General features: G+C 58.1%; 1 protein-coding gene across 1 annotated transcript; it reads right to left on the reverse strand.

The window, feature by feature from the left end:
- Positions 1-120: 120 nt before the first annotated feature.
- Positions 121-26,343, reverse strand: NECAB3 (N-terminal EF-hand calcium binding protein 3). Its single transcript, XM_058850657.1, has 13 exons — positions 26,081-26,343; positions 21,979-22,003; positions 21,029-21,137; positions 15,508-15,533; positions 15,116-15,213; positions 6,395-6,531; positions 6,100-6,221; positions 5,610-5,689; positions 5,221-5,274; positions 4,669-4,781; positions 3,192-3,269; positions 2,847-2,938; positions 121-2,085 (listed from the first exon to the last, which is right to left on the reverse strand). The coding sequence occupies exons 1-13, from the start codon at positions 26,171-26,173 to the stop codon at positions 2,057-2,059; spliced, it is 1,056 nt and encodes a 351-aa protein (XP_058706640.1). The 5' UTR covers positions 26,174-26,343; the 3' UTR covers positions 121-2,056.
- Between the last annotated feature and the right edge of the window lie 1,246 nt (positions 26,344-27,589).

Below are 27,589 nucleotides of genomic sequence, written 5' to 3' on the forward strand. Positions count from 1 at the left end.
TCCTCCAGCTCCCCCTTCTCTCTGGGAAGGGGCAGAGGTTTTCAGCAGTGCTCAGGCAGCTCTTGGGGTTTTTGGGGAATGCTGCCACACCTTGACCTCAGCCAGGGGACTTTTAGGGACAAAATTTGCCTTCCCTGTAGTGGTGATGCTGTGGGCAAAGCCTGGGAGCAAGTGCAGGCAGAGCTGGAGTTCAGCCCTATCAGTGATTTCTTTGCGTTTATAGGTCAGTGTGTTGTTTTCTGAGCTTTTCTTAAATAATCTTTTTTTTTTTTTATGTGAGAACAGAGCAGCCTGCAGATGCTGTCACTGCCAGCTCTGTGCCCCCCAGGGATTCCCCCTGCCCACACCCTGGCTAAATCTCAGGATTTTGGTCTCCAGGCTGCTGCAAACATTAATCCAGTGATGGAGAAACACAAAGCTGAGGGGTAAACCCTACACAGGGCTGGGGAGGCAGCTCAGGAATCCCAAAGCAGCGCCTGCTGCAGCTCTGCCTCTGTGTCTGCCCCTCTCCAACCCACCCTGGCTGTGCCCTGGCACAGCTCATCCCTTGCTCTGGCCCGTGCTGCTGCTGCAGCTCCAGCACTTCCCTGGATCCCTTGTTTGTCGCTCCCAGGGGCAGGAATGTGGCCCTGATCACAGAAATCCTGGCTTTGGCCAGGGAAGGCAGCAGGTATTGTTTATCAGGTAAACAACTGGGTGTTTGGAGGATGGGTCCCCACGGGAACAGGGACACCCCATCCCTGGCAGGGCCATTTGTGGTTTGGGTGCTGAGCCTGCCCTGGGCTGGGGTCTGTGCCCAGCAGCTGCTGCTCCTCCAAGCAGGAGCTTCCCTGATCCCATCTCTGCAGGCTGCTCCTGGCATCAGCCAGGTCACTCCCTGGCACCCCAAAGCCAGCAAAACAAGCACCCTAAAACCCAGTGACCCTCCCAGGGGTGACACCGGGTCAGACCCACCCAGCACAGTGGATATGAGGGGTCCCAGGATGGAGCTGCACCCGCTGCCCCTTCAGGCACAGATTTTACTGGCTGCATCCAGGGGCTGGGGGAGAAACACTCAAAGGAAGGTTTCTGGTGGAGCAGCACCCACAGGGAGAGGAAGAAGAGGTTGGGGGTGGTACCAGGTCCCGGGTGAGTGAGGATGGGGGTGCAGGCACCCTTGGGGCCACACTGGTGCTGGGGGCAGGCAGGGGCACAGGGATGATGTTTCCCATGCCAGGAGGGTGGCTGGTGCCCCTCCTGGGCCCTCCCACTCCCTCCACACTGGCTGTGGCAATGCAATTTTCCCTGCCTCAGCACAGGATCCACCAAAAAAACCCCCAGTGCCACCCCTGGAGCAGGTGGGATCTGCTCCACCCTTCCCCCCTCATTTAGTACCCCCTGACCCCTCCCCATGAGCTCAGCTCCAGCTTCTGGTGGCACTGCCAGCTGCCAGTGCTGGTTTATGGAGCTGAGGAAGCAGCAGGGACTGGAGCCACTCTGGCCTCCCCTGGCAGTGGGATGTGCTGGGGACAGCTTCAGCCACGGGCACAGCTGCTGGGGCACAAAGCCAGTCCCAAAGCCACAGCACGTGCTGCCAGCATGGCAGGCCAGGATCAGCTGCAGCTTGCCAGAATCCCTTCATGAAATATTTTTTTCCCTACAAAACGCTCTTCACAATCTGTATCAGGCCACCTGGCTGCCCGGGCAGGATGTCACAGCTGGCCAGGGCCGTGTCCCCTGCCCATCCCAGCCCCTGGGCAGCCTCAGAGCCAGGAGGAAGAGGAGCTGAGTGCAAGAGGGACTGAGGGCTCCTGGCTTGCAGCACCAGCCCAGTGCACCCCCGAGGGCCAGGCTGCCACCCCCACACTCGGCTCGGACACTGTCTTAGGAGCAGGATAAATAAATAAATTGACATGAAAAGAGCAAAGGAGTGAAACACCGGCAGGGCCGAGGGCAGGCAGCCCCCGCTGGCCACAGGAGGGAATGGAGGGACAGGGAGGTGACAAAGGTGACGGCTGTGCCCGGGGCTCCATGTCCTCCCGCATGCTGATGGTGTCCTGGAGACGGCTGCCCCGGGTCAGTTGTTGTTCATGATCCACCAGGAAGCTGGGGAGAGAGGGAAAGCAGGGAGGTGAGGGCAGTGTGGAACTGGGAATGGGGATTTAGGGTGGCAGAGATGGGGGAACTGACCCTGCAGGTCCCTGGCTCTAAAGCACCCACCCCGGGCAGGGAGCGTGGCCATGGCATGGCCTGGAGAGGGGTGATCCCCTGGAACTCCTGCAGGAGAGCACTGGGAATGTGCTCCGTGGGACTGGCAGGTCAGGGGCAGCACTGGCAGGTCAGGGTTCAGTCCAAATTAATCCATGTTTTATGGTCTACTATTTTACAAGACCCTGAAGTGATCCCTGAAAGCAAACTGGGCCTTAACTGGGTTCAGAGTTCCCACACCTGGTCCTGTTTCTGTTGGTACCATGGGAATGTGCCCATTCCCTGTGCTGGCCTCCCCCTGCCCCAGCACTGGGCTGTAACCCCTGGGACTGACCTGGGAGCATCAGCACTTTGCAGAGCAGGCTCAGGGCTCAGGTGAAAACCCAAATGAGGCACCAGGTGTTTTTGGGACAGGACTCAGCTTATCTGCTACCGAGCAGTGTCCCTGCTGTCCCCACTGGAGAGCAGCCTTGGGCAGGGGACACGCTCCAGCTCACACAGCCAAACCTGCTGGGCTCAACTGGCCTCACCCTGGCTTGAAAAACCTCATTTAGGTCACCCCAAACCAATCTTCTGCTCTGAAGGGAGCCACAGTGCCTGTTCCTGCCCTGCTCCTGGGCTCTGCAGCACACCCAGAGCAGGACTGAGGCACCCCTCACCTGGGAAGAGCATGGTGGTCAGCAGCTCTGGGGACTCCAGCAAGCTGAGGATGGACTGCTGGAAAGTCTTGCTGCAGCTGGACTGCAAGTGGCTGTAAAACAGGGTGCAGGCTCAGGGGGATGTGGTGTTGGGACCCTCTGCCCACACACAGGGACAGGGCAGCTTCTGCACCCCCCAGCCCCTCTCCTGCCCCGCTCCCCAAATCCTTCACCGGGGTGTTCACCCCTGTGAGCTGCAGGTGCCCCAGGGCACACAGGGGAGAGCAGTGGGACAGGCTGGGCACGGAAAGGGAGCAGTGGGCAACCCCTCTGAGCCCCCAGCCCCACCCATGGACACTGTCCCACCTTCTCCACGAGGTCACGTCCTGCCAGAACTCGTACAGGATGAAGCAGGCCTCGTCCGTCAGCTTGCAGGCAGAGACACTGTGGGGACAGAGTGACCCTGAGCCGGGGCTGGGCAGGCTGGCATGGCCCTGGCACGGCCCTGGCACGGCCCTGGCACGAGCCTGGGACAGCAGGGCACAGCTGTGCACATCAGCCTCACCACGAGGCTCCCAAAGCTTGTGAACAGCTCCAGAGGGTCCCAAACCCAAATCCTGCTTCACAGCTCCTGTGTCCAGGTGGCAGAGGAGCTTTACAGCTCTTACACTGGTCTTTGCTGCTGCTGCAGCACGTTCTGTGTTTTATTATTTCTCCCTGGCACTGACACAGCTCATCCTGCCAGCCCCTTGGAGTAGGTGTGTGTCACCTGCCACCCTTCACACAGGAGAGAAACTGAGGCACAGGAGCTGAGCTCACAGCACAAACCCACAGCTCTCTGCCCCCAAAATGATGCTTCCCTCATTCCCTCCCGCCCAGGAAAGGCTGGGGCTGTTCCCCAGGCAGCAGGAGCCAGCAGTGCAGCGCTCAGGCTGCAGGGCCAGGGGAAGCAGCTGTGCCGGGCTGCAGCAGCAGCAATTCCAGCTGAGGATCAGCCTTTCCTGCAGCTGCTGGCAAGGGCTGCTGGAGGGGGCCGAGCCCCTGGGCACAGCACAGCTCTGAGGCTCCCAGAGGGGCTCTGAGATTCCCTGGAGTGACCCAGGCCCACGGAGCCTCCCCAGGCTCGGCTCCAGCTTTCCGCTCACATGGAGAGGCAGCCCACGCAACAACACCCCGCTGTCTCCACAAATAGCCCTGATGACAAAAAAACCAATCAATTCCAAAGGAAAAGCCTCCCATTCTCTCCACCACACGTGTCACAGCGAGCATCTTCCTTTTGTTTGGACTGAAAATGTGAATTTGTGCTGTTGAAAGTGAAGAGCTGAAAAAGGACTCTTGAAACGGGAACAGCACGAACGTTCCCTGCTGGAAGGGGCCTGGAGTGTCCCGTGGGAGAGGGGAAGGGAGCAGCTGTGCCATCAGGGCCAGGCTGGCACTGCCACATCCCTGCAGGCAGAGCAAGGCTCTGGGGCAGCCTTGGCCTCACCCAGGGGCAACTTCAGGTGCTCGTGGCAGCTGCCCACATGCTCTCCATAAATCAGTGCTCTGCAGGAGCTCTGCCCTTGACCTTGCCATTGCTCTTGAGTCCTCCAGCGCTGGAAGAGCTCACAGGAACACAGCATGGCCACTCTGGCTGGCATAAACTCTTCCCACTCCTCACCAGGCACTGCTTCTCCCTGGGAACACCTGCAGCAGACACTGCTGACACTCATCCTGCCTGCCACACCCGAGCCCTGGCCAGCACACAAAACACTCCACACAAACCCTTGTGTCCCCCGAGGGTGTTAACAGCCCCATTTCTGGGGGAGCCAGCCCCAGAGCCCCCCCAAAGTACCCCACTTACTGCAGGCAGCTGCTGTGCCCGGCCGTGCCCTCGGTGTAGGAGCGGAACGCCTGCCGGAACTCCTCGATGCTGCTCGTGGCCACCGAGATCTGCCTCTTGGCCACCAGGATGTGCTGCCAAGGGACACACAGGGACTGTCCCCTCCTGCCCTCCCTGCTGCCCCTGGCTGTGCCATCCTGTGGCACCACTGTGCTGGGGACAGTGGGGACACAGAGCAGCTCCTTCCCCCTGGCCAGGCTGACTTCACAAGGACCAACGGGAGATGCTCCATGTCCAGTGAGGGGTTCTTGCTTTGGGGCTGCTGCAGTTCCCTCAGCAGAAAGGGGCTTGGGGACCCCTCCACCTGGGCCTGGGGGCACCCAGAGCACTCCTGGGGGATTTGGGCTCTCACAAGCAGGGGGTTGCCTTCCTCTGGGCTGGCTGTGGGCACTGCCCGGGGCTGGCAGGGACAGGAGGGGTTTGTCCCATGGATGGTCCCACAGCCTGAATGCCACCCTGCTCCATCAGCAGGGCACAGCAGAGCTGTGGCACAGGGCAGGGACAGGCACTTACAGCATCCTGGCCTTTGCACAGGGATTCCTCCTTCAGCGGCTCCAGGCGTGGGCTCTGCGTTAGGGGAGAGAGAAACTGGAGTTACTGGGACAGCTCTGCAGCAGGAGAGGCTCTGACCCAGGGGACAGCTGGGTCCCGCTCCAGGGACATTCCCTGCGGTACTTGTGGGGGAACAGGGCGGTGTCTCTGGGGTCAGTGGGGCCTGACAGACCCGTGAGCATCATGGGGTAAACAGGAGAGGGTCAGCAGAGCGGAGGGGCAGGGGCAGCTCTGCGGGTGCAGGGCTGGGGCCAGTGCGTGGCTGCAGCTCTGTGACAATGCCAGAGGGGGCTGATGGCACAGGGGGGTCCCAGGTGTGGGGCAGCCCTAGCACCCCGATGGGCACACACCTTGCACTCCAGCTTCTCGATGAGCTGCTGGAGCCTGTTGATCTGAGCCATCCACTGGCTGTTGTCCTCGACACGAACACCTGCAGAGCAAAGGGCACCGAGGTGTCACCCAAAAAATGCTCAGTTTTGTCATGGCCAAAGCTTGCTCAAAACCCAAAACCTACAAAAGCTTCTAAACCTCAAACCCACAAAACTTGATTGATTTCTTTTTTTCTGATTTTTTTGAGAGATACAACGTCCTCCAGAAGCTCCAGCTGGCATCTGGGTGAGAAGCTCCAGGCTCCATTCTGGAGGAGCCCTCACTGCCCAGTGCTGCTGGAGATGTGGCACTTGGGGACATGGGTTAGTGGTGGCCTGGGCAGTGCTGGGGGAATGATTGGACTCACTCTTGGAGATCTTTTCCCACCTTATGGATTCTGTGATTCTCTGCTGGTCCCACACCCCCTCCAGGCTCCTGCAGGGCACAACCAACCTGAGGAACAGCAGGTACCTGTTGTCAGCATCCCAGAGTAGGGGTCTGTTGGGGACAGGCAGACATTCTTCTGTCCCCTGCGCCCACATCGCCTCCCTGACCTCAGGCCAACAGAAGTCTCAGATTTCTTGATCTCCTTTCTGGAATAAAAAAAAAAAAAAAAAAAAAAAAAAAGCAAAAGGAGGGGTTGAAATCATTCCTAGAGGTGTCAGCTCCACACCGGGCTGGGAAAGGGCACATCCCACTCCTGGCTGTCCCTCCCAGTGAGGAGCAGGGCTGGGGACAGGGGGACCAGCACATCCCACCCCGGTACCTCTCCCGTCCCGCCTGCTCCTCCACGGTGTCCACGGCACACTCGAGGGATGCCTGCAGGGACTGCAGCTGGTGCATGGTTTCCCGCAGCAGGAACCGGGTCAGGAACTGCTCCATCTTCGAGGAGGTCTCGTACCTCTGGGGGACAGGGGGGAGGATCTGTCAGATCTGGCTCTCTGCAGGGGCAGCAGAACCACACCTGGAAGGGGCTGTCCCTTAAATAAACCAAACGGGGTGGATTTCAATCAAATTTTAATTATCACCAAAAGTAACCCTCAGGACAGCAGTGATGCTGTGGGAAGAACCCTCGGGGGGCACTGCCTGTGAGATCACAAGGGGGGATGCAGCCACGGTTCCATGGGCACTGCAGCCCCAGCACTGCCAGCGCCAGGAGCCGTGCAGAAGGACAGATGGACACAAGCCATGAGGTAAAGGCCACTCTCAGGGACAGCTCCCAGCCCCAGGGAGGGCTGCAGGGCTGGCACAGCATCCCTTGTGCCCCACTCTGCTCACTCCAGGGCTCGGGGAATAGGCTGGGCACCTGTGGTGGCCCCTTGGGTGCTGGCAGCTCCTTCCAGGGATCCAAAAACCACCTGAAAACCACCTGAAAACCACTGGCAGGCCTAGGCTGGGGCTGGCTCTGTGCCCCCTCTGCCCAGGAAAACAGTGAAAGCCTGTCTGCTTCCAGGAGATTCCCTGATGAATTTCTGAGGTGTGCTTATGCTGGGGGTGTAAAAGTGCATCCAGAGGGGTGTGAGAAGCTCTGGGGAGAACACGGGGGTCACCCGGCCTGGAGAGTGCCCAAAGAATGGGTCAAGAAGCACAGCATGCCACAGGAGCAGGTGTGGGAGGCACAGAGAGCCAGGGAAGGGCCTGGACACACACAGAGGCACCCCAAACTCCTTCCTTTCTCTGCCAGCTGGGATCACAGATCCTCTCAGCCCCTCTCCATGTGTTCTGGGCTCTGCTGGCAGCAGCATTCATGGAACCATAGGATATTAAGGGATTGGATGAACCTTGGAGATCATCCAGTTCCAATCCCCCCCTGCCATGGCAGGGACACCTTCCACTGTCCCAGGCTGCTCCAAGCCCTGTCCAACCTGACCTTGGACACTTCCAGGGGTCCAGGGGCAGCCCCAGCTGCTCTGGGCACACTGTGCCTCCCCACCCTCACAGTAAAAATTCTTTAATTAATTCTTTAATTTATTAATTAATTGAATTCTTGCATTTAATACCCAGCATAAATTTCAGTTTGATCCCATTCCCCCTTGTCCTGTCACTGCAGCTCCTGAGGAAGAGTCACTCTCCCACTTCCCTGGAGCCCCTTCACACCCTGGGAAGGTGCTGGGAGGTTTCCTCACAACCTTCTCTTCTCCAGGTAGAACAGCCCCAGCTCTCTCAGCCTGTCTCCACAGGGAAGGTGCTCCAGTGCCCTCAGCAGCTCTGTGGCCTCCTCTGCAATTGCTCCAACAGTTCCACATCCCTCTTACGCTAGGGATATCAGAACAGTGCACAATATTCCAAATGGGGTCTCACAAGAGCAGAGCAGAGGAGGAAAGTCACCTCCTTTGACCTTCTGGCCCCTCTCCTTCAGATACAGCCTGGGATTTGGTCCAACCACCCAACTGTCCAGTTTTCATTTCCTTTCTTCAAACCACCTGAACTTCTGTCCTTGCACTGTTAGAGAACCCCTGAGAAGGGTGACAAGGTAGCCAGGGGGAGATGCTCAGCGAGCCAGGGAGCGAGGAGACAGGAGGGTGATGTTCCCCAACACTTCTAGAGCAGCCAGCGCTGTCCTGCAGTGGGGCTGAGCCAGCCACCCTTGCAGAGCAGGCACCTGAGTCTGGTTTGCCCTCACGAGTCCCCTCTTGTCCCACCACAGACTCTCCCTGTGTGCCCGGCGTCCCTGCTGAAGCCCGCCGTGGTCATCGACAGCGGCAGCCGCTTCACCCGGGGTGGCTTTGCGGGCCAGGAGCGGCCTCAGTGTGTGCTGAGGACGGTGCAGGTGCATCCCTGCAGCCCGGGGGATGCCCAGCAGCACTGCCCTGCCCCGGAGAGCCCTCCTGCCGCAGCCCCCCGCTCCTCCCCGCTCAAATTCGGCGTTGTCCAGGACTGGGACGGCATGAAGACCCTGTGGAGCCACCTGCTCCGCTGCTGCCTCAGAGTGCTCCCAGAGGAGCACCCGGTGCTCCTGGCCGAGTCCCCGTCCTGCCCCGCTGCCGACAGGGCCAGGGCGGCCGAGGTGCTGTTCGAGGGCCTCGGGGTGCCCGGCCTGCACGTGGCCAACAGCGGCTTCCTGTCGCTCTGTGCCCACGGCAGGGTCACCGGGCTGGCCGTGGAGGCCGGGGCAGCCCTGTCCCACGTCACCTCTGTCTGGGAGGGCCAGACCCTGAGGAAGGGCACCCGCTGCCTGGGGGTGGCCGGGGACCACCTGTCCAGACACCTGTGGCAGCTGCTGCTGGAGAGCCCCGCCGAGCCCACGGTGCTGCAGGCCCTGAGCAAGAAGGTGCTGACCCAGCTGAAGGAGCAGTGCTGCTACGTGTCCTTGGACTTTGAGGGAGACCTCCAGCAGTCCCATCGCCCAGCCAGCTTCCAGACCCCCGATGGGCACTGGATAACCCTGGGCAAGGAGCGCTTCTGCTGCCCGGAGCCGCTGTTCCGGCCCGAGCTGCTGCAGCACAGCTGCCCCGGCCTGCACCAGCTGGTCGGGCAGAGCCTCCAGGCCATGTCTAAGCACGTCAGGAGACACATTCTGGGCAACATCGTGCTCTCAGGAGGCTCCTCCATGTTTCTCGGCTTTCCCGAGAGGATGTGCTTGGAGCTGAACTTCCTTTTCCAAGACGCGGGTGTCCACATCGAGGTCCTGGCGAACCCCAGGAGGGGCACGGCAGCATGGACAGGGGGCTCCATGGCAGCCTCGCTCACGTCCTTCCAGCACACGTGGATGACAAAGGCCGAGTACCAGGAGCACGGGGCCGAGTACGTGCACACCAAATTCCAGTAGGGAGGTGGCAGCCGTCCCACTGTGTGCCTCTACAGGAGTGACTCAAACACTGCCCTGCTCAGGGCCCAGCTGCAGCAGCGCTGACCGAGTGGCTCCTGTGCTGCTGCAGGAGTGCAGAGTCAATTAAAGTGCCCCAAAAGAAACAAACTGCTTTCCACTGACACTCCAGGTTATTTCCTTCCCACCATCTAACAATGGTGTGTCCAGTCAGGCTGGAAAACAACTGGGGCTCGTGTTGGGTATCCAGGCCACACTGACTCTCTGGTCTGGGTACATTCAGTCAATCCCAATGCTCCAGGCTGCACTTCCCAACTGGAAATGCAGCTGTCAGGACGAGGAAGGGACCTTCTCCAGCTGTCAGCACTGCAGAACCCCCGGGGGAGCCACACGTGTGGGAGGAAGGAGATGAGCAGGGGAAGGTCCACAGAGCACCTGCACTGCAGCCACTTACTGATTCCTCATCCTGGCACTGGAACAGGTCAGCCCTGGCTGAGGAAGATGAGCTGCAAACCAAGGAACTGCTTCACTCCTTGTAATTTTGGTCTAAAGGTCGTTTGGTGCTTCAGGGAGCCGATTCAGCTCCCTGAACAGGCATTTTCTCACCTGGCTGAACTGACTCAGCTCGGCAGATGATTAGAAAGGGATCAGAGGTTGTGAAGGAAGCAGCTGGGAAGCACAGCCCAGCTGTCACAGCACACTCCTGTCCCCATGGCCAGCCCCGTGCCAACTCCTCAAGGGACACAGCATGTCCCTGTGAGCACTGAGAGAGACAGGACCAGCAGCAGGAGGTCGAGGAAGGAGCCTCCACATGATGCAGGAGGGCTGATTGCTCCCCAGGAGCATCCACCAGGAGAGGTCCACCCCTTTCCTCGACAGGACCAGGAGACTGGAGCACCATCCCTGCCTTCCCCATGGTGTCCTCGTGTGACCCCAAGGCTGCAGCACCCAGAGCCAGGCTGCCCTCACCCCCAGGCTCCATGAACCATGTCCAAAATAATGTCCAGCAATGCCTCCACATTACTGGGGTCAAATATTTCCAATTCCTGCTGTGTTTCTCTCCAGCACACTGGGGATCTGGAATTCCAGAAGCTCCACACAGAAGGATTTCGCTGTAACCCTTCCACTGCTGGTGTCAAAGGAAGGGAGCAGTGGGGAGGGTCCTGAGCTCCTCATGGTTTTCTGTTTGCTCTGTGCCACCAGCCCAGTCCAGGAGCTGTGTCTGACTGGGCACAGCTGTGGTGGGAAGGGAAGTGGGGAGAGTGGAGAGGATGGATGCTCATCCCCCAAGCTTGGGGCTCATGCTGGAGTCAGGAAAGGATGGTCAGAGCCCCTCCCAGCACCAGGGGCCAGGGGGATGGGGGTTTTGATCCCATCTGGAAGATGAATCTCATTTTCCTGCCTCAGGAAGAGGATGGCAGCAAACACTGCCATCCCCCTGGCACCAGCGAGGCCCTTCCCCCAGCAAGCAGCCAAACGAGGTGTGCTCCCACCTCAGGGATCTGCTCCCACCTCGGGGATGTGCTCCCACCTCGGGGATGTGCTCTCACCTCAGGGATGTGCTCCCACCTCAGGGATGAGCTTCCCCATCTCAGGGATGAGCTCCCATCTCAGGGATGAGCTCCCATCTCAGGGATGAGCTTCCCCACCTCAGGGATGAGCTCCCACCTCAGGGATGTGCTCCCACCTCAGGGATGTGCTCCCACCTCAGGGATGAGCTTCCCCATCTCAGGGATGTGCTCTCACCTCAGGGATGTGCTCTCACCTCAGGGATGAGCTTCCCCATCTCAGGGATGTGCTCTCACCTCAGGGATGAGCTCTCACCTCAGGGATGTGCTCCCATCTCAGGGATGTCCTTCCAGCCCTACCACAGCCTGGGCACACGGACACTCCCCCTTGCTCAGAGGCTTCTCCCCAAGCACATCACTCCCCTTGCCAGGGCCAGGTTCTGGGAGAAGCACCAACCCTGCCCCCCAACACTCCCCATCCTCTCAGCTTCCACCCTCAATGGCCTAAGCCTCACATCCCCATGGGTGCAGTTTTATGGCAGAGCTGAGCTGCTCTCAGCTGAATTCAGCCTGCCCTGAGCCCCACAGCTCACCCAGGGCTGTCCCTACACCCCAACCACAGAGGCACCAGTGTGGGGTGACAGCCCCCAAAATCCCACTGCCAGTGCAGGGCACGCTGTGCCTGGAGGGGACTCAGCTCCAGAGGGTCCCACAGGGACACAGCAGCACTGCCAGCTGCCTCCTGCCTCATCAAACACAGCACACCCAGGGGAATGTGCTGGGACAAGGATGGAAATAACCATCCCTCAGGAGAGCTCCAAATGCTGCTTCACCCTTCAGCATCGATTTGGAAAATTGCATGCCAGGGGAGAGAAAGAACTCCAAGTGCAGCCCCCATCACACGCCTCATTTTGGGGCAAAATACCAAAATCTTCTCATCAGATATTGCACAGAAGTCAAACCCTCTGTTATCAGAGGTTCAATAAACTCTAAGCACAGCATTTTCTGCTCATGGCACAGCCCCATGGCTGGGAGTCACAAAAGAAATAACCCAGCAAGCACAGGACGAGGAATTTTGGTTGGGCACTGGTATTTCAGCTCTGTTTACCCAGATGAAAATCACCAAGTTGCCAAGAGCTGCTATAACTCTGTGTCCTGGGGTGACTTTATGATACTGGTATCCCCAATCGTCTGGTTTATGTTATATATTAAGTTCTGCACCTTTAAGACTGGCTCTGAGAGCAAGAGAGGGGGAAGAAGAAGCGCGCAGTTTGGGGTTTTCCTTCCTAATTTGCCCTAAACTAGGACACTCTGCTTTTGAGGGGTTTTATTGGTTTCTTATGATGACAGTTAAGCTCAGGACAGAATGGAATGGGTGGCCACATAATTTCTGTCAAAGGATAAACAGGGCTGCCTGGCTTGGAGAGGTATTTATGTGAGGGTTTGCAGTGTTTGCACACTGGAGAATGGAAAGATTTTAGCCTACAGACCCCCTGTGAGAAACATCAGGCTGTTTTCTGAGGTATTTCCACTGTTCACTTCCTACCCTGATGCAATTATATTGCAAACATGAAGTTCAGCCACAAAATAAGGTGTAATTAGCACACTACAGCACAGCCATCAAGTTATACTTTACAAATAAGTGGGAATGACAGAATGTGGAGGAAAAACCCTCTCTTCTTGACAAGGCATATTTCCTTCAGCAAGTTCCTAGCAGCCCAGTGAGGAAGGATGGAGGCATGGGAACCCCTAATGCTTTGGTTTCCTCCTGCTGACCTGCAGATCCACAAAAACAACCCCAAGCAGGTCTGCTGCTCACTCACACACACAACTTCTGCAGAAACTGCACAGGACAAACCCAGCTTGCACTTCCCACACTTCACCCCAGGGTTTCTCCTGACAGGGAGCGTGGGAGCAGATCAGGAGCCTGCCAGCCAGGAGACAGCTGGGACACAGCCCAGTGATCCATGCCAGGTGTCCTGGCCCTGACGTGCACAGCTGGGAGTATTCCATCCCAAAAAGGCTTTTGGCAGCACTGCCTCAAACCACAGCTCCCAAATACCCCCATGGCACATTCCCTCTGAGCCTTGATTTCCTCATTTCCCTCCATTGGCATGGTCTGAGCAGTCCCCCCAGAGCTGTTCTCCTGCTCTTTTTCAGATTCCAGCTCCCTGGAGGGTGCAGGGCTAAGCAGCCTGAGGATCTGATCCTGAGGAACTGCTGGAGATGGATCATGCTCTAACCAAGAGTTGCTGTGCTGAGACACAGCTCAAGCCAGAGATCTTCTCCTTCTTCCTGCCAGCCTGGGCATCTCTGCCTGCTCCAGAGTCAGGCAAAGTCCTGGTAAATGCAGCCTGGCAACAACAGGCAGGGCCTGCAGATCCTTCAGCAGGGCTCTTCCAGTTTTCTCAGTGCACAAGCAGCTCCCTGGGATGAAAATTTATCTGGTTCTTCCATGAGGGTGCTCCCTGTGCCAAAGTGGGGGCTCCCAGACCTCAGAGAGGTGTTTGAACCAAAAGAATTGAGGGGCAGGTGTAACATGGGACATCTGCTCTCTGCCCTGGCTCACAGAGGTGTGAGCTCTGGCTAAAGTCCAGCCCACTAATCCCATCATAACTCAAGCTCGAGTCCAACTCTGGAAGTACAAGTGTGGGAATATATTCAGGTCCCAGCAGGTAGGAATGCAGCATTTATCATCTCCAGCAGCCTCCAGCAGTGGCAGGTGTCCCACAGCTCTGCAGAGCCCTGCCCGCTCCTGCCTTCTCCCCAGATCAGAGCCCAGCACAGCGGGGAAGGGCAGGGAAAAGATTCCCAGGAGGATCAATATCTGTCCTGGGGCACTGCAGGGCTGGGATCAGGGCACCTGATCAGCACAGAGCCCCCCTGGCTGAGAGCTGGGAACACTGGGCTGCCCTGGCTCCGGGCAGATCCAAACAGGCGGAGAAATGAATCCATCAAAATTTGTTTCAACAGGAAAAACTTGCTTCTCTTTTCCAGGGAACAGCAGTGGCACCAGAAGCTGTGGAGGGAGTGAATGCCTCACACCAAAACTGTGGAGCAGGGAGTGACTGTGCTGCCCTTTGGAGAAATAAATGACTATACACGTTCATTATCCAAAAAACCAGAACAGAGAGGAACTGAAATAAAGCACAGCTCTCTGGAGAGGATCCCTCCTCTCCCTCTGGACTTGTATTTAATAACTCTGAGTGGGGCCAGGGACCTGAACCAATGAGAAAATGCATTTTCAGGAGATTCCCTCTCCTGGCATGAAATTTCCACCCATACAGGGAGACACTGCTGAGGCTGGCTCTGGCCAGGGGAAAGCTCAGAGAGGGACTGACACTGCAGAGGCACAAACACCACTCTGATGAGTGTGGGACTGGTTCCCCTTTTCTTCCCTGTCTGACCAAGAGTCAGAGGAGCATTCACAAGGATGATGCCCCTCATTTGCTTGGAATAAAGCACTGATGGCAAAGAAAGGGTCTTTCCCTGGCTCAGCACCAGCCCAAGCACACAGCTGAGCCCTTTGATAGATCTCAGGTGCAAAAGGGGCTGCTGGTCCCTGAGCAGGGCCCTTCCAGCACTGCCTTTCCCCCCTGTCCTTATCCTGACGCTGCCCAGCACAGCAGGGCTCAGAGCTTGTCCTCATCAGCAGCCCCCAAAGTGCTTCCATCAGCACAGGAGGGTGAGAGGGAGAGCACTGGAGCAGGAATGAGCTCTGCAGCAGGCTGGGAGAGCAGCAGTCCCCAGAGCAGCTCCTGCCCCTCTGCTGCAGCTGGCACCTGGTGCTGTGAGCACAGCCTGTGCTGGGTCTGTCCTGAGCACCCTGCAGGGCTCATTCTGGATGGAATCGCTTTGCTTTGGCTCAGAGCTCAACATGGGCTCTCAGTGATGCTCCCAGAAAGCGTCTGTGGGCAGGACCCTGCGAGGAGCTCCTGGAACAGCCTCTGCCAGAGCCCTGCAAGGGGAGGATGATGTCTCCAGAGCACAAAAGCTTTGGATTTACCCTTCTCCTCCTCAGGCTTGGCTCCCCATCCTCCAGGCTGTGAGCCTGCAGCACTACCTGCACATGCAGACAGCCCAAGCACACACTGGCACCCCTTGATTTGAGGGGTTTGCTGCCTCTGACCCCCAGATTTCACACTCAGCAGCAGCTGAGCTCACCACAGCTCCGATTTCACACCCTGCTGCCCTCCCCTGGCCCCGTCCTTACCAGCTTGGTTTTGTCCATGGCTGCCAGCACCGCAGCGTTGAGGGTTTCCAGGGCAGAGAGCACATTCCTGTATTCCCCCAGGTACGCCGAGAAATAATCTGGAGAGGACACAACACCGTGGTCAGGTTCCTGAGCAGCTCCAGCTCTGCCTCCCCTGCTGCTGCTCCCCACACACAGCCCAGAGCTGCAAGGGGGGCATTCCCCTCCTTTTCCAGAATCATTCTCCCACTTGGACTGAAATGAAAAGTCCTTTCCTATGCCCTGGGGAACAGCACCTCTGTGCTGGGATCCTGCCAGGGATGGATGCCTCCCTGCACAGGACACACACACAAACCCACCACACACACCCTGGGGAGGGGAAGATCTCCAGGGCAGGAATATCCCTCACTTACCACACAACTTCTCCGTGTCCACATTGCTGCAAGAAACACAAAAAAGCTCTTGTTAGATAGTGGGGCTGGTGTGGGGGAAACAGTGCTGGGGGTTTGGGGGCTGGGTTTGAGTCCCAGGGGATGTACTGATTCTTCATGTATTTTCAGAAGCTGTAATTATCAGAAAAATAAGGAGCTGCACAGGTTCAGAGCCAGCAGCTCAGGAGCCTTGCCCAGCCCTTGCAGCACCCAGGGGCTGAAGGAGCAGGAAAATCTGCTCCACCAACACCTCCTGGAGCTGGAGCGTGCTGGGAAAGCATCTGTGACAGCAGAGTGGGGTTGGGATGGAGATGCCCCACACCCCTGGCTGGCCAGCTGAGCCCTGCAGCTGCTTCTTCAACCCAACCTCTTCCGCAAAGCAGGGAAGCATCCAGCCAGGGCTCCCTCCTTGTTTATCCCTGACCTCAGCCCAGATCCTCCCCGTGGCACCAGACCCCCTCTTCTCCCCTCTGTCCCCTCCAGCAGCTCCTCCTCTTCCCTCCCTCAGAGCCCAGGTGATGTGGGGCTGTCTGCAGGCTCCCAGGGGGCTTCACAGCCCTCCAGAGCAGCTGTTCCTGCCCTGAAGGACACTAAATCAGGGATCTGGCTCTGGTGGAAGGCAGACCCCCACCCCTTTTCACTATCAGAGAGCACAGCACTGCAGGATCCCCCCTGCAGGGCTCAGGCAGATCCCTCCTGCGGCTGCTAAAGGTGCTGCTGGGGGGGAGAGGGAGGAGGAAACGTTCAAAAACAGCCCCAGGTTTTGGGATGGGTCTGCATGGACCTGCTCAGGCAGCCAAAGCCACGGAGGCAGAGCTGCTCTGGATGCCCAGCATCACCCAGAGCCTGCAGGGACAGACCCCAGGACGTCATTTATTCAAATCAGCCTCTGCTCAAGGCATTCTGCTGCCTCAAAATCCCCCAGATGATTACAACCATTTTTAGTCTTGATTGGGAAAGTAGAAGAGAGCCCCAAAGAGAGCTTTTTAAGTGTTTTTTAAGTGTTTAAGTGCTGTCACACATGGGGGAATTGGCAGTACCTGGAGTTTGCCAGGCTCCGAGCACAAGGAATGCTGCAGTGCTGCTTCCCAGGGGGTGGGAAACCACAGCCACATCACCCTGTCCCCCCTCTGACACTGCTCACAGGCCAAAGAGACAAAAACAGCCCCATGTAAAATTAGATGACAGCGTGTGAAGTGTCCAAAATGCCATCTAAGGGGAAATAATTAAGACAAAAATCTTCCTACAGCTTTTCCTGTGACTTTAAAGGCTGATTTCCATCTCTCACTTTCTGCTGGGCTTCCATGGAGAGCACTTTAAGAGTGGGCAGTGCTTCAAAGCATGGGGATGTTTGGTGTGAGGGGTGGCAGAGGCAGGGCAGGGGGACTGCAGCCCCTCTGCTCTGTAACTGCACCTGCAGCCCTGCAGGCAGTGTGAGGCTGGCATTCAGCTCAGCTATTTTAAACACACAGCAGCTGATTTAGGCAGGGCTCTGTGCACTGACCTGGCACTGCAGGCACTTCTTAAAGGGAATAAAAAAGCCGTGTTCCCCTCGAGACTCAGTACAGATAAACCTGCAAAGCCACAGCCCCTCGCTCTGCCAGCTCCACTCCATCTCTGCTGATCCCATCTCTGGGCAGCTCTGCTAGACAGACACTGAGGTTTGAAGCACCAGTGTACACTGGGAAAAGGTTTTGCTCCTTCTGAAGTTTTCCCCTTTATTCCTGGCAGCTGTCTGAGCCTGCAGAGCTGCTGCAGTGCTGCAAGAGCCCTGGCACTGCAGCAGCCACGGCACAGAGCCATGCCCAGAGCTGTCACTGCAGGGAAACACTGGCTCCCACCTGAGAGAAGGGGAAAAGTCACCAAAGAGGGGATGTGGACACCTCATGCCCACGTTACCCAGGCATTTGCCCTGGTCCCAGTGAGCACCTGGGGCTGGGACCAGTTTCAGCAGGAACAAGGAGCCACCAGCTCAACCCACTGCCAGTTCCCAGCTCAGCTCCAGCAAGGTGTGACAAAGAGCTGCCATCAACTCCCACCCTGTGGCTTCTAAAGTTATTAATAACTCTTTATATCTCAGCTGTTTGCTGCTTAAAAAGAAATGTTAACTAATCAGTCACTAAACCACTGAACATTTGAACCAACCAACGACATCTCGTGGCAAAAAATCATCCCTCTGGGAGTTATCCAGGGGAAGATCTGCTCCCTTCCCTCCCTGCTGCAGCCTGTTCCATCAGCAGCCCCAGGGCACAGGCAGGGGCAGGAGAGAGCCCAGCAGCAAACCCCAGGCCATTCTCATGCTACCAGAACGAACTGACACAGAAAACCGGGTGGAGCTCACGGACAGAATGTGCACACCAAAGCCTGACCCACTTTGCAGGGCTGCCAGGGGCAGCAGGATTTCCTCTGCTCCTCTCTGCCATTCCCACTCCAAGAGAAGAGCCATCCTCTGCCTCCAAAGCACTCATCCTGAGACTCTCCACATTTCCCATAGCTGTATTTTGACTGTGCTCAAACCACTGATTAACTGTAATTAAGCCTGAACTGATGATGGAGGATCTTGTCATCATTATGCTGTTGGGATTTTGTCAGAATGTGCCTGGAATTTATGCAAGAAAACAGCAATCAGCTGCAGAAAAGGAGACGGGATTTATTTTTATTTTTTTTAATCATTTATCATGTTGGGAACCTCCAGTGCTATCACAGATCTGGTTTCCAAACCCTTTTCATGTGACACAGAGTGTTTCAGTCACTCTCCATCATCAGGGACTGGCAGATGCTGAGACTCTGAGTCTCTGAGTAAAGAGAGAGCAGGGAATTCACTCAAATCCAGACAATCACAGGCTTGAGGTTATTTCCACCTGGAGACTTTAAGAGCTGCCAGGTCAGCACTTCCACCCCTTGTGGCTCCAGGTCAAGGGCTCTGAGCAATCTGCACCCAATTCCTAAACACTCTCATGGAAAGATGGACTTTCTAGACCTTATTTCTCTAAATTTCCCCAGCAGGTGCAGGACAGCAGGCCAGCTAAAATCCAAACAGCAATTCCCAGGGCAGGTTTCACAGTGGAGGCATTCAACACCTGCAGTTCTGGATGTGGATGAGATATGGAGCTCTCATACCTCCAAAAACATCTGTCTCTTCTCACCCAGATGTTTCAGAGGATGAAAATGCTCTTTTCCAGGAAGATGAACTTTACTGTGCCACTGCCAGAACTGGTGTGGAGCTCTGGAGCAGCCAAACAAAACTGTGGACCTTCTGGTGTACCAGCTGCCATCCAGAGCTGAATTTGGTTTCAACATAAACTTTTAAATGTCACAGAATTAAAGTTGAGGGGATAGTTTATGCCAAAATGGAACCATCTTCTGAAATGCAGAACAAGAGCAGCTCCGTGTGGAAATGTAGAATCAGAAGTGACCCCAGCAGAGGTGTGTGATGCACAGGCTCCAGAGCCCCACCTGAGAGCCAGAGGGGTGGGAGGTGGAGAGAGGAGAGCAGGGGGCTCTCTGGAAGGAGAACAAGAAATGGGGGAGCCCTCTGGAATATCCATGTTCCCAGCTGTCAGCTCTGGGGCCCAGGGGAGCAGCTGCAGCTTCCAGGGATGGCAGAGGGTCAGGATGGCTCTGAGCAGTGCTGGAGGTCTCTGTTACTGCCCCTCCTCAGCTCAGGCTGGCAGGGATGAGGAAACACAAATTCCAGCCTAGACATGACAAACACAGCACCAAAAACACCTGCTGGGTTAAGGGTGAAACTTCCCCATCATCACAAAAGCTTCGGGACACAGAAGCAGCACACCAGATCTGCTTGGAGAGCTTGTAGCTGGCAGCAAATTTTGGCCAGCTCTCTGAAACAGTAAGTTCCTGACAGTGCAAGGAACTTAATTCCAGTGCAAGGAAGAAGGCCAGGGGAGAATTGCTGCCCCCACCATGGGCACAGCAGGACACCAGCACAGCCCTCATGAGCCACCAAATCCTGCACACCCCAAAACGCCACATTTCCTACATTTCCTGAAAGCCACTGAAGGCAGGAATTTGAAAACAGCTCTGAGGGTCCCTTCTGCCCTTGGTGGCAGGAAGAGAATAAAGAGCCAAGGCTCATGCCCTGCTGATGGATGTCAGCAGCTCGATGCTGCCATTGCCACGTTGTCATGGCTACAGCACCCTCGTTAGGTAACGAGCTGTGGGGGCACCGCTGCAGCCACGGCTCCCCGGGCAGCACAGACCCACTCAGGCCTCCTCAGCTGCTCCACACAGATGGAACAAGCCCAACCTGAAGGCAGGAGACCTTCCCTGTTCAGTGTTGAGCTGGATTAAAGCTCCCAGCTTTGCTGCACCCTGTGTTTTCCAGGGGTGTTGTGACTCCAGGATCACCCCAAAATGAGCACTCACTGCCAGCTTCCTGGGATCACAAAGAGACAGAGATGTTTTCAGGAGACACCTCCTGCTGCCCACATCCACGAGCTCAAGCAGCAGGCTCCAAGGAAAGCAGCACAAGGCTGCCCACACCTGCCCACTTCTCTGCAGTGGGAACTACACCCAGCTCCCACAGCACTGGGAGCCCATCACTGCCACTGCCCCAGCCCTGAGGGGGTGATGACGCTGGGTGTCTGCTGTTGGTGGCATTTGGTGGCTTCTCAGTGTGACAAGGGCCCTCTGTGCCACTGCCCTGGCTGCCTGCAAAGCGCTGGGACCAGCGTGTGTAGCTCAGGCTGCCCCAAATTTCCTCACCCTGGCAGGGAGCTGTGCCCTGCTCAAGGGTGTCAGAGGTGCTGGGGTGCTGGGGAAGCCAAACCTGCCACCCAGAAGCTCAGCCCCTTGTCCCCCAGCAGCTCCCCAATGTTTGGACAGACCCCAGCCATGCAATTCAGCAGCACCAGCTCCTCCCAGTGCCAGGCCAGACTCACCCACAGCAACCAGTGAGGCCAAAAATACCCAAAAAATGTGAGATGAGAATCCCAGCTGAGCCCAACAGACCCCTCTGGATAGCACCACTCATGAGGAGAGCAGAGCTAAACACAATTCCTTCTCCTGCTCTTCGGGGCTTTCTTTTTTTTTACAAGTAGCTGCCCTCAATTCCCCGTTACACGCACCAGGCCCACTCATGGTGGAAAGCAGCTCTTATGTAAGTGAAAAGCAGTTCCCCGAGTCAGCAGTGGCAAAGTCTGTGACTTTTCACAGTCTGTGCCATGTCCCCACACCACCACAGGCTCCTGCAGACACACAGCCTGCTCCAGGTACTCCTGGACTCCATTTTCCAAAGCAAAAAGAGTGGAATTTCCCATGCTTGCTCCCTTTCCAGAGCTGCAGTAAATCTGGTGGCTGCTCTCAAAATGTCTGAGCACCAGGGCTCGCTGCTGGTGTTCACTGGGCTTGAACACCTGCGTGTGGCAAGAGGTGGGTTTGTCTCACCCTGATTATTTATCACACCCGCCTCCAAACATCCTCCATCTCCAGTCAGGCAGTTTTAGCTTCTCCTGCCTCTCCTCCGTGCCACCACGGTACTCACTCTGAGTGACGCCTGTCAATGCCACTGAACAACTCCCACAGCTCCTCCGAGCTCAGGATGCCATCAGAGAAATAGTTCTTGAACTCCTCAAATGACAGTTTCCCATCATCTGCATTCAAATAAAAGGGAAGAAGAATTATCAATCTGTGGAAAGCAGCATCCCGGCCCCGGCGAGCCGCAGCCGCTCCAGCGGGCGTGTGGGACGGCAGGGCGTGTTCTGCATGGTGATTCCAGCACATATCTCCCTCAGAGCCTGCCCCACCAGCCCAGCAAAAACACAGCAGTGCTGCTGGAACTGCAGCTGGGAATTTCAGCCCTTTCCTAAATTTCAGAATTTCCCATTGTGGTGTTCTCAGACATGAGTGCAGAATGTCAGAGAATAAACAGCACTGTCAGATTTTCATGGAAACAAAGTGCTCTTCATTGACTCAAGAGCTTTTTCCTTCTTCTCTCTGGAGGACTTCAGCTCCTGGGCTGCACTGTGATCTGCAATAAAAGCATCTCCTAAGCTGCCATGAAGGAAAGGAGCCCAAGAGAGTGTTGGAAGGCTCAGGGAAGCCACTTGTGATTTTGGACCTCTTGGTTTCTGGGTGCTGGATTAAAAACCGGGTAGCAGAGCCTAACTCCCAAATGCCAGGGGCTCCAGGGGCACCCAGAAACAGGAGCACCTGCAAAACCCTGGCCTGAACACGGAGACAGAAGCAGTTCTGTGAGGGACTGAGCAGAAGCCTGACAGCCCATGGGCAGGAGAAGGGCTTGGAAGGGGCTGTGTCCTGTGTGGTGCTTGGATGGGGAACTGGGGAGCCCATTCCCTGGCCAGGCTCTGGGATCCAGGTGAAGCAGAAAAGCATTTTCCACCCTCCCTCTTCCAGCCAAACCTCCCAAAGGGAACGAGCTCCAGCCAGAGCCAGGCAGGGAGGGGGAGGCAGCAGCAGGAGCAAAGCACTCACCGTTCTTGTCAGCTCGCCGGAAAATCTGCAAGACAAAACACAACAAGGCTCAATGTGGCAGCAGGGAGAGAAGGGCAGATGAACACTGAGCCAGGCAGCACCACTGAAAATCTCCTCCAGGAGCTCACAGAGCCGTGGAGAAGCTCCAGCTGTTGGGACTGCACAGGCTGCTCTGGGAAATTCCCCTTTGCCAATGATTAAACCCATTTCTTGCCTCTAATGCACAGAGCCCTTGGCCAAGCGAGCCCGGCACTCACAACAAGCACCTTTTAGAGAACACAGAGGCGAAGCAGAAACGACTTTGCTACATCCTTGTGATGGCAACTGTTTAATTTTTCAGCCCACTTAAACGAAAGAACACTGGATTTAAATGCACTCTGTAAGGAAGCACTTTGTGCATCACCAGCACCATCACCTGTACTGAGCAGCAGCTCCTGCCCTGAGCTTTGTAACCACACCTCAGCACAGCCCTTCCTGCAGCACCTCGGCATGCACACACACTGTAATGAATCATTAATGAATCAATTAATCTGTAACTGCTTCTGCCACAGAGCACGGTTGGAGAGCTGCTCCAGTTCAGGGTCCCAACGCAGATTCCCAACCACGAGGCTTCTGCCCATGACCCAGGACAAAGCTGGGGCTGCTCAGCCCTGCTGGGATCTGTTTCACCACTGAATTACTGCCAGGTCTGGGGCTGACTCCAGTGAGGAACAGCATCACTTCCAAAGCCTGGGAATGTTTTCCTACGTTTTGTCCAGCACATCCTAATGGACTCAATGACAGAAAATTGTCTGTGTGGCAACTGTCCCTTATATGTGATGAAGAAATCTGCAGGTCTGAAGAAAGACTAGGGAAGAAAAAGGCTGGGAAAGGAGACAGAATGTTTCTGTTCTTGCCCACACGCAGCCCCTGGAGCACCACTGCCCCTCTGCCTGCTCTGCCCCATGTTCCAAGGCCATGCTCCCACATCCAGCCCTGACATCTCCCTGAGAAACTGCTCTGAGGTAAAGAGCTGCCCAGGAAAACCCCCTAAGCCTCTAGCATGCAACTGGGCAGAAGCTTTTCTAGTGCTGGTTCCTTCCCTGGGACTGAAACCAGGAGCAGGGGCAGCTCCTTGGAGGATGCTCTTCTGAACAAGGTGAGCTCCTCCTGCCCCTTGGGCCGAGCAGCATTAGGTAACCAAATCCCTGGGATTGCAGCAGGGCAGGCACTCCCTGAGCAGGGCACAGCAGCTGCTGGATACACTTTGGAGCTGAGATGGGAACCTGCAGCTCCCAAACACTGGTGATTTCTCTGGATTTTAAAGCAAAGCTTTCTCCAGGCTAATGGGATCCTTGTGGGGTCTCAAGGCTGCAGGGGCAGCACCCGTGGGTCCCACATGTCCATGGACTCTCCATCAGAAGCTCCATCCTGCAGAGTTCTGTGTTATCAGAGGGACACATGACTCGTGTAAGGACACCTCTGTGGCTCCAGATGTCACAGAGGCCACCTAGCCCAGAGACAGTCAAGTGTCACCCAGGCACTGGGTGCAGATTGGAGCCAGGGCAAACATTTCCCACTGACAAGCTGGCCTGGCTCAGCAGGGTTTACCCGTGGGCTCAGAGGGAGAACACAATTTTGGGGAAGATCTCCTGGGGCTCAGAAGGTCTCTAATCCAGGGTGAACCCACCCTGAGTTCAGCAGGAGCCTCAGAAACCAGAGTGGCCGCCTCTCCCTCACACACAAGGCTCAGAGAGTTACACGAGCCAGTGCACACACGACAGCTCCTGCAGCTCAGAATAAACGTGGCACAAGCAGGGAGCTGTGAGTGCCCCCGAGGGAAGGCCACGTCTGCTCCAGAGCCCCCGGAATGGCAGAGCCTCATCCCAAATGTCCTGCAGTCCCTGGCTGAGCCCAGCATCCCTCCAGCCAGCACAACCAGCACAGAGCCACTTCCAGGGTTGTCCCCTCCCTGGGCACAGGCACATGGCACCATGGCAGGTGAGCGCTGTCCCCGTGTGGAAAGCAGCCCTGGGACAAAGCCAGGGAAAAGTGATGCAAAGCCAGGCTGGGAGCGGGGTTAGCTCTTCATGGGCTGCTGGAGGGCCCTACAAGCAATCCCTGCCTTGCCTCAGGGCAAGCCTCAGAGGCACAGGGGCACTGCCTGGAGCCCGGCATGTTTCCCTCGGCCCTTGGGCTTGTGTCCAAGCAGCCGCAGCCTCGCCGGGACTGAGGGAAGAGGCACTGAAATAACATTTATTTGCGGGATGAGCCCCACACGTACCCCGGGAAGGAAGGAGGTGATAGGATTTCTCCCTGCCTGCAGGTCTGGAAGCTGCTGGACAGGCAGCCAGGGGCTGTTGGGGAGGGGACAGCTGCCCTGGGGACAGCGAGCTCATCGACCCACGGCAGCTGAGGCAGGCTGTGACCAGGCACCGGGACCCCGTCCTTCCCGGAGCTCCCGAATCCCGGGGGGAGAGAGAGCAAGCACCGGGCACCAGCCTGAGGGACAAATCTCCCCGAGGCTTGAGATGCTGCACAGCCCCATGGCAGCACTGCGCTTCGTACCGCAAAGCCCTCCTCCTCCTCCTCCTCCTCCTCCTCCTCCTCCTCCTCCTCCTCCTCAGCTCTCCCAAAGGCAGGGGATGAGCAGGCAGGTCCCAGGGGAAGCAGCAGCCGCCGGGATCTGCGGTGGGCAGCGCTGCCGGGAAGGCAGGAGGGGGCGGCTGGACAGCGGCCAACTGCCCGGACCCAAAGTGCGGAGATTAAACTCACCCTGCCAAGCTCTGGAGCAAAGGTGGCAGCAAAGGAGTCACAGGGCAGAGGAAGAGAAGCCGTCAGAACCCGGAAAGCAGCTGCTAGCGTTGTTAACATTTCCCATTTTAATTGCTTTAATGACACCCTGAGGGATGGATGTGCGACTCAACGAGTGCCCCGAGGAGCTGAGCTGGAACACAGCTGTCACCACCCGCCCCCCTCCTGCCCATCTTCCCTCAGCCAAGTAATTAGTGCGGTTAATGATGCTGGCTGGCGAGCCTGGCAGCCCGAATCCCCCCCGGCAGGAGAGAGACCCTGACCCCCACAGCTGGCAGCACCACGGCCGGGGGAGCCGCGCTTCCCTGAGCCTCCCTGGGAATGCCAGGAGCTCTTGGATTGGAACAGATGTGGCATTCACCTTCCCAAAGTGCTGTTCCCCCTCTCCGGGATGGACTGGGACACGGAGGTGATGGGGACAAGGGGGAGATGACAGCTGGGAGGTGACAGCTGGCACCGACCTGGGCAGCACCAGCCCCCATCCTTAACCCTCGCTGGCTTTCTCCTGCGGCAGGGCAGGGGCAGCACCTCTGCCCGCACATCTCCCCGCTCCACAGGGTGACAGAGCGCACGGCAATGCCAGGGCTCTCTCACCAGGGAGATTTGAGCGCTATCCACCCGGCCCAGCTCCCGGAACACGGGCAGGAGCAGGAGCGCCGAGCTCCGGTGCTCCAGAGGCGGGCTCTGGCCCCGGGAGATGACCGGGATGGAGCTCCGGAGCCCCGCGGTGCTCTCACAGGAGCAGCCCGGCCTTGGAGGGCACACGGTGTGACAGGAGGAGCTGTGCCAGCACCCCCGAACACAAAGACACCCACCACCTGCATTTTCAACTCCCCCGTGCCACCCACAGCCGCCAGGATGCCCGGGCGACCCCCAACCCACACGGAGCATCCTCCTCCACAATCCGGGAGCGGCCAGGGACAGGGGCTGCACCCGGGGGCTGCAACAGGCAACGCTCTGCGGGATCCCATGGCTGTCAACAGCTCCAGGGAACCTTCCACAGCCTTCCTAGCAGGCACAGCTCCCGCTCCGGGAGTCGTGACAGCCGGCTCTGGATGAGGCGTGGGCTGTTTCTAACCACCCAGAGGCCCAGCGTTCAGCAGAAGGACACGACATCATCATTTAAGCCATCACGACCATGCACAGCTCCGGGCTGGCAGAGGAGCAGAGTCTCTGGCGCATCCCTGGGGCCGGTTCCTCCGGGAAGGAGCCTCACCCCGACACCCACCCGTGCTGCGGCTGCCCGAGGGGGGCCCGGCGGCCCCGGGGCTGGCCAGGGGTGCGGGGGGGTCCCGCCCGCGGTACTCACGTCGTGGAAGATGGGCAGCGGCTGGCGGTGGGGCTTGGGGCCGCGATCTGCGGAGAGCAGGCACACGGCCAGCAGCTCGGCACACGACATCATGGTCCTGCCGGGGGCGGGTGCTGCGGGCACCGGGGGCGCGGGGCCGTGCGGAGCGGTGCGGTTCCCCGGGATGCGATGCTGTGCCCTGGGATGCGGTTCCCCGGGATGCAGTGCGGTTCCCCGGGATGCGATGCTGTGTCCTGGGATGCGGTGCGGTTCCGCGGGATGCGGTTCCCCGGGGTGCGGTGCCCTGGGATGCAGTGCCCTGGGATGCGGTGCCCTGGGATGTGGTGCTATTCCCCGGGATGCGGTGCCCTGGGATGTGGTGCTATTCCCTGGGATGCGGTTCCCTGGGATGCGGTGCCCTGGGATGCGGTTCCCCGGGATGCAGTTCTCCGGGATGCGGTGCGGTGCCGGAGGGCGCGGTGCGGGGCCGTGCAGCGGCTGTGGAGCGGTGTGGCACGGCAGGGATGTAGGGATGGGTTCGGTGCGGCACCGCGGGGTGCAGTGCGGTGCCGGAGGACGCGGTGCGGTACCGTAGAGGTGGGCTCGGCGCGGAAGGAATGGCCTCGGAGCAGTAGGGATGGGTTTGGTTCGGTGCCTGAGGGATCAGCTCGGTGCGGTAGGGACGGGTTCGGTGCGGTGCCGTAGGGATAAGTTCGGTTCTGTTCGGTTCGGCAGGGTGGTTCGGTTCGGTCGGTTCGGCCTGGCTCAGCCCGACCCGGCTCGGTTCGGCTCGGCCCGGCTCCGCTCGGCTCGGTTCGGCTCCGCTCGGCTCGGTCCGGCTCGGTTCGGCTCCCCTCGGTTCGGCTCGGCTCGGTTCGGCTCGGCTCCGCTCGTCTCCGCTCGGCTCGGTCCGGTTCGGTTCGACTCCGCTCGGCTCGGCTCGGCTCGGCTCGGCTCGGTTCGGCTCCGCTCGGCTCGGCTCGGTTCGGCTCGGCTCGGCTCGGTTCGGCTCCGCTCGGCTCCGCTCCGCTCGGCTCCGCTCCGCTCGGCTCGGCTCGGCTCGGCTCGGCTCGGCTCGGCTCGGCTCGGTTCGGCTCGGCTCGGTTCGGCTCGGCCCGTGCGCAGGTCGCGCCCCGCCGATCCCGACTCAGCCGAGCGGCTCCGCCGCCACAGCCAACTTTGGCTCCGCGGAGGGCCCGCCCCTGCCGCCATTCGATTGGTCACGGACCGTGATTGGCACCAAGAACCGCCAATGCGCTTGTCAGATGGGAGAGGGGCGGGGCCCCGCCGTGTCCCGCTGCCCGCTCGCCGCTGGGGCGGTCCCGGTTGGAGCCAGTAGAGCCCGGTGTGTTCCCACGCATGGCTTGTGTGACCATCCCTGAGTGTCCCCGTGTGACCGCAGGGCTCAGTGTCGGCTCCACAGTAGCCCTGGTTGCCCCAGTCGATCCCAGTGTGGCCACGGGTGCTCTCAGTGTGGTCACTGTTGGCCCTGCAGTAGCGCTGGGTGGCTCAGCCGGCCCTAGGGTGGCT

Source organism: Poecile atricapillus, chromosome 15, assembly GCF_030490865.1.
Source record: "Poecile atricapillus isolate bPoeAtr1 chromosome 15, bPoeAtr1.hap1, whole genome shotgun sequence".
Lineage (NCBI taxonomy): Eukaryota > Metazoa > Chordata > Aves > Passeriformes > Paridae > Poecile > Poecile atricapillus.